A 6,658-nucleotide genomic window follows, 5' to 3' on the forward strand; every position below is an offset into this window, starting at 1 on the left:
ATAAATAACTGGATTTCTGAAACTGGTACTGTGTTGTTTCAATGCACGCATGTGGATTGTCTCCCTATAAGAACTAGGGGACTTAAACTCATGACATTCACATTAGTCACCCCAAATCCACCCTGGCCCTGATGGGGGCATGTTGGGCTGTTCACTTGCACACTGGATATCAGATTATTTTGGACGATTCAATAGTATTCCGTGAGAGAAAATAAGCTGAAATAAGTTATGAAATAAGTTGAGAAGTGAACAACCAAACACGTTGAGTGGGGTCCATCCAGCTTAAGCTTGAGCTACAAGTGACCGGTGAACTGGGGATTCTCTTCAGCTGTACTGAACTACTGAAGTACTGATGGTGCAAAGGCTATCTTCAGCAGCACCCAAAATACAAGACTTATTCGTCTTTTGGGTAGCGCTACAGATAAATAGTTCAATACATATTCAGCATCTTCTCCAATAACAAAGTTCAAAAAAGAATTATTTCTGCAAATGAGTTTCCAGAAGAGAGGATGTCCATATTTGGGTTATGCCTGTCAGGCAACCCAAAATAAATCTCCCGTATAGATATGGATGCTGATTTTGGATCTCTCGCTGTCTATTTTGCGTTTAGGTTCCCTTGTTAAGACGATCTAAAGTAAGCCATCGTAAAGAAGACACTTCCACTGCGCGCGCACACACAAATAAGCACCTGAGCTCTACACAAGGCATTTGTCATTGCCAGCACCAGCAAGTAGACTCTTTCATTTGACTTCGTTCGCTCAAATTAAGAAATTATTATATTATTAAGAATTAAGCAAGTACGACACTCTTCACTCGCTAAAACTAACCTCAAGCGCTCCTGTGTTCAGGGCCTGTTTAGATGTTAAAATTTTTGGCAAAATAATACTGTAGCAGTTTCGTTGTTATTTGGCAATTAGTGCTCAATCATAGTCTAATTAGGCTTTAAAGATTCGTCTCGTGGATTTTGTCTAAACTGTGTAATTAGTTTTATTTTTATTTATATTTAATACTTCATGCATGCGTCCAAAGATTCGATGTGACGAAGAATCTTGAAAAATTTGGCATTTTGGGAGAGAACTAAACTGGACCTCAGATGCAAGTTGGGAGGGTTGGATCTGTCCAAGATGGATGGGCTTCAAGAACTCTGTGTGATCGGTCTTTAGTTTAGTTTCTGTTTTGTAGCTGGGAGCGTGGGATTACGTGTTCTTTTGGAAGTTTGCTTAACTCGAGATGCTTTGTCATCCGAATGCTGTAAAATGCTTGTTGGTATTTACTATTTAGCTATGCTGATTGGGGTTGATTCCCTAAAATCATGATCATATATACGCAGCAAACAATATGCAAGAGCAATCATGATGTTCATAGCAGGCAAAATTGATATTCATGGAAGCCTCTTTTTCCCTTTCAGGGTACGGTGTCCATTATCCATTTTTATACAAGAACAAAACCATTGACAAAATTCCCAACACTTCCATCTAGACAACACATCCTACCACCACTCTTCCATCTTGATCCTTTGACATCTGATACTCTCTTTTGCAAATGCAAGGCCTTCATTGTTGTACTTGTACCCAGTCAGTCAGCGAGCATTTCAAAGCTCAACACGATCATTTGGTCAGGGAGTGTGCACTTGGGCAGGGATGTCACAATCCTTGACCCAGTTTCATAATTTGTGGTAAACTTCTATTGGGCGGTTGAAACCACTGACGGTACCCACCAATCTGTCCGCAATCAACTCTACCGACCTAAATCCAATCTGGCAGCACAAACACCACATTGTTTACTGAAATTCTGCTGAAAGGGTCAAGAACAAAACTTTGAGTTGGCAGCCAAAATAAAATACCTTGTCTAGAAGAATTTCCCGAAATGTCTCTGGGTACATACAGATGGTGTTGAAGTTCTCTTTGGCAACCTGAAAAGAATTGCAGGATTATCACGCTCAGGGAAATTTAAAGGTCTACAACATGAAAGAATCAAGAATTTGTATTAAATTTGGCAGAGGATTTTGATCATTTATGGTATGTTCACTTGAGGTTAGGATCAAGAGTGCAGCAGCTAAGAACATAGGCTTGTCAAGAGTCACATTTAGCCTAATTAATGGAAAGTGCAGCAAGATTTTCACAAAAACAACTTCCTTCTAAGAAACAACTAACATTACCCATTTCAATGCAGTGTAAAGAAAAATATCAAGGGTTAGCTGGTCACATAATCTGAACAAAAAGAACCAACCTCTGAAACTAATCTGTTATTCTTATATGAACTCCATGGTTGAGGCTCCATGATAAAAACACCTCCCTGAAAAATTACATATGGGAAAAATATGTAATTTTCCTCTTACCGTCTATGTGCAATTTAGAAGACCAGCAAATAGAGAGGCATATATACCGGTCTAAGAAGCCTCCAGATCTTCACGAACAAAGTAACTAGGCCATCATCACCCCAGTTCAGGTGGATCCATTTTGTCACACTCAAACTACATCATAAAAAAATTTTAAAAAATAAGCTAGTGCCACTGTGGGAAAGAACAGTACAAAGAAAACTTCAATTCTTGAGAGATCACTATCGTTAATCTGTAACTTACCAGAGTATGGTGTCATACTGTTCTGAACATCCATCCATACTCTCTACAAAATTTTCACGTCGAAAAGAGACAATTTTAAAAAGATCTTGGTGCCAGTTCCCATTTGATAACTCAGATGCCACTTCTCCTGGAGAGCTCTGAGAAGGAGAATCTGACAATTCCTGAGCTTTCACGTTTTTTGTAGCCACCTTATCCTGCCGCATTATCCTTCGTAGGTTCCACTTAGCAGTCTCGATCAAACCTAACAGGGAAAGATAAAAATGAATTCGATTCAAGTAATATTCAACAACAGAACATGAGAGGAGATTCGACACACAACAGGAGTTTATTAGGGGGGATTAAAAACCTGAATCAATATCAACTCCAAGAATGCTTCGACGATTAAATTTCATGGCTGCACAAGATTAAGAAAACAAACGTGAGAAACCTAATGACCTCATCATGGGGATTGAGACATTTGTCGACAAGAACTACATAGCACCTATAAGCATGCTATATAAGAATGTAGCGAATGAAATCAAGAGTTTATACCCCAAAATCAAAAGGTTACCTAAGCCAACCGTTACCAAACCCTGGTTGCATCCAATATCGAGACAATCCTTGTTTTCAAACCACTGCTTCTTGAACGCCTCGAGGCGAGGATCTTCACCAACATTACGGTCAATCTGTAGAATTATTGAAGTTATAACTTATATCAGCTGGAAAATGTTAAATCCCCTCCCACCCTAATAGCATTTAGGCATTCTATTACGGAATAAAATATTGGAAAATCTGAGGTTAGAAGTTACATGTAAAAGAGCTCCATCTACTCATCCGTGCCTACTAGTCATTAGGCATGCTAATGCTATTATACGGAATAAATATTGGAAAATCTGAGGTCAGGAGGTACATGTAAAAGAGCTCATCTACTCATCCCTGCACAGTAGTCCGGCCAACAACACTCAGTCCACAGGCCAGTACCAGTGCTTTCATCCCCGTGAACCATCTCTAGTCATGCACTTAGGGATGTAAGTTTAACTTTCTCTGGGTCATGGGTCAATCCAAAACAACCCAATTGAACCGAAATACCCAAACCCCACGAACACCTGAACCTACTGTGAGGCATATCGTCGAACAGCTGGCGACCGCGCGTGAACACTGATTGGAAAGTAGCAGTTCCAGGGAAAAGCACAAACGGAAGCGGTTTCGTGCTCACCCGGTAGCCGTAGTAGTTCTTGTAGTTGCCGTAGATGAAGACCTCCTTCTTCTTCCGCTTCTGCCAGCCGCCGCCGCCGATGCTACCTGCGCCTCCCTGGCCTCCCTCTCCCTGTTCGCTGCTCCGCTTCCAGGGGCGGATCCAATAAAGGGACATGGGTGTACACCTGTACACCCAATATTTTTTGCAAAAACGTCGAAGTTTGGTGTGGCTTGTCAAATACTAGCTAATAGCTTTAGGTTAGGGTTTCGGTGCTCAGCTTGAAGGGAAGGGAAGAGAAGGGGTGGAAGTACCTGGTGGGTGCTCATCGCCGGCGAAGAGACCAACTAAGGCCTCAGCACCTGGCGGCGGCGGCGGCGTCCCTCGTCGCCGCAGCCACGCTCTGGCCGTTTGCGAGAGTTTCGCCACTATAAAGGGGTTTTTGCTGTTCGAATTGAGGGCGCGTTTAGATCAAAATTTTTTTGGGTTTTCATGCACTTTCGTTTGTATTTGGTAATTAGTATTTAATTATGGACTAATTAGGTTTGAAAGTTTCGTCTCGTGATTTTTCATCCAACTGTGTAATTAGTTTTTTCGTCTATATTTAATACTTCATGTATGTGCCGCAAGATTTAACTGCGCAAAAATTTTTGAGAACTAAACAGCCCTGAAACGAGGGGAGAGGAACGACGACGGTGGAAACCCTCGCGGGGTTTTGCGTTGCGGCGCAAAGGGCCAGGAACCAGGTCAGTGGCGGTGCAGGGTGGTTTGGGTCGTGGCGGACCTGGCCGAGACTGGAATATTATGTTTTATCTTCCCGATGAATTATTCCTCTTCAAACTTTAAAATTTGACAATTTAACTTTGAGCTCCCAAAACCGATTAAATTACCTCTATGTCCGGGTTAGACGTGGTTTTCAAAAAAGTTTCTTTTTTCAGTTAAAAAATCTGATAGGGTCAATTCGGTTAGCTTGGAATGGAGCTAGGAACTATTCTGTCTTATCAACATCGGCTCTGTTCGGCTTATCTCATATTTGGTTTGTTTGTCTTCTTTTTTCAGCTACAACAATATTTTTTTCTCACAACAATTCAGTCGGAACAGTATTTTCAATCAGTTTCAGCCAAGTTTTAGACTAACAAACGAGACCATTATATAAACTAGACAACATCCCGCGCTTAATATGATACGATGACTCCCATGATGTCAGTATGGCAACTCATTTCTTCAGCACGGCACGCAGTACCCACTCTCGACTGTTGACTCCCAAAGGTCTTTTGTGTTCAAGAAGAGAACCACGCGTGGTTTGTTCTGTTGCATAGCATGCCAAACTGCGACACTGCGTACTTGCGTTGCGTGCACACATGTACTGAGGAGACCAACATGCATGAAACAGTGTTGTGCTCTTGCTTGAATAGTTGGCATCGACGTGTTCAGAAATACAAGGGAATAATCAACGGTGCTTTTTCGAATTTTTTACATTTTAGACTTTTTTTAGTTTCTCACAAATTCTCACAAATAAACCTCTGGAAAAAAGATTTCAGAATATGGACCTTTAGCTCGGCGTCATTAATGCTGGCGCCGAGCTAACACGTTTCGACGATAGCGTCCCTAGCGCCGAGCTCCTAGGCTCGACACGAACGTGGAAGGTGACATGGCAGGGAGCTCAGCGCCAAGATCTACGGCGTCGAGCTCGGCGCCAGAGTGACTGACGTCGAGCCTTTTATTACCTATGGGCCCGCCCCTCTCTTCATCTCCCTCTCTCGCCCTACCAGAGCAGAGCTGGGCTTCGCCGCCCGCGCCTCCACCGGCCGCCCTCACCTGCGCCGCGTCGCGCCCACCCCCGCGCCCGCGCCCGTGCCCCGAGCCCGCCGAGCGCCACAGCGGCCGCCCCGAGGCCTCCCCGCACCGCGCCACCGCGGACGACCCGCGCCCTATGGCCGCGCCGCCCCCCGCCGCCCCCCACCCCGCGTCGCGCCCCGCGGCCGCCTCGCCTAAGCGTTAAGGATGGCAACGGATCGGGTTTATGGTAGATATCCGTGTGTTTCGGGTTCTGCGGATTCGGGTTTGGGGATGGTTTTTCACCCACTGTTTTTTGGTTCGGGGCCCCGAAACCAATCGGGTTTGGTTTTCCACCCGTGGATATCCAATGGATATCCGAAATAAATCATTTTGAATTAAAACTCATGTTTTATAATATACTAATAATAATTTGTTTACTTAGATTATTAAATTTATTTAAAGTTGACTCATGAAAATATTTATTATTTGTTGCCTCTTGTTTATACATGTGAATATGTGTATATATATCCGCGGGTTTTGGGTATCCATTCGAGTTTTTGGTATCCGTTCGGGTTTTGGGTATCCGCGGGTTTGGTTTTGGTGATGGATTTCCACCCGAATCGGTTTTCGGGGCGGATTCGGGTTTCGATTTCGGGTGCACGGAGACTCCACCCGATCCGAACCCGACCCGTTGCCATCCTTACTAAGCGTGCAGGCGTGCAGCGCCCCGCGGCTGGCCGCCCATGCCACGCCCTCTCCTCGCCTTGGCCTCACCCCGCCTTGCCGCTTTCCACTGCCGGCCTCGGCCGCGGCCGCCGTGCCTCCCACACCCGTCGATCTAGACTCGCCTCACGGAGCCCCGGGCATCCCACGCTCGCCGCCGCTATCGTCAGTCGCGTCACCGCCGCCCCCGTCACCTGCAGCGGTCGGTCGTGCTATCGTCGGCTCGGATCGTCGGCCTGACCCACGCCCATCGTCCGCTGTGACTCCGTCGACGTCCGCGGATCAGTCGTTGGAAAGGTAAAAATTATGAATATGCAATGTACCTACTTAGTTGGCATTTGTTATTTACTAGTTAATATGATGACTCAGGTAGTTGATTTTGTTAGTGATCTGGTGAGATA

At 44.7% G+C, this 6,658-nt stretch overlaps 1 protein-coding gene across 1 annotated transcript; it reads right to left on the reverse strand.

Annotated features, from left to right (window-relative positions):
- Window positions 1-1,374: 1,374 nt before the first annotated feature.
- On the reverse strand, window positions 1,375-3,998 carry LOC136453410 (probable RNA methyltransferase At5g51130). The gene is made up of 8 exons (XM_066453982.1): window positions 3,777-3,998; window positions 3,132-3,246; window positions 2,928-2,975; window positions 2,582-2,822; window positions 2,386-2,473; window positions 2,230-2,295; window positions 1,844-1,912; window positions 1,375-1,756 (listed from the first exon to the last, which is right to left on the reverse strand). The coding sequence occupies exons 1-8, from the start codon at window positions 3,930-3,932 to the stop codon at window positions 1,664-1,666; spliced, it is 876 nt and encodes a 291-aa protein (XP_066310079.1). The 5' UTR covers window positions 3,933-3,998; the 3' UTR covers window positions 1,375-1,663.
- Between the last annotated feature and the right edge of the window lie 2,660 nt (window positions 3,999-6,658).

Source organism: Miscanthus floridulus, chromosome 5 (assembly GCF_019320115.1).
Source record: "Miscanthus floridulus cultivar M001 chromosome 5, ASM1932011v1, whole genome shotgun sequence".
In the NCBI taxonomy this organism is placed as follows: Eukaryota; Viridiplantae; Streptophyta; class Magnoliopsida; order Poales; family Poaceae; genus Miscanthus; species Miscanthus floridulus.

What these genes read in the sequence shown, in the direction of transcription:
- LOC136453410 (XM_066453982.1), bottom strand. Translation starts at nt 3,932, where the DNA reads ATGTCCCTTTATTGGATCCGCCCCTGGAAGCGGAGCAGCGAACAGGGA. An exon ending in CAGTATGACACCATACTCTG is followed by an intron (nt 2,474 to 2,581) that starts GTAAGTTACAGA and finishes TTTATGATGTAG; the next exon opens with TTTGAGTGTGACAAAATGGA. An exon ending in TCTGGAGGCTTCTTAGACCG is followed by an intron (nt 2,296 to 2,385) that starts GTATATATGCCT and finishes GTAATTTTTCAG; the next exon opens with GGAGGTGTTTTTATCATGGA.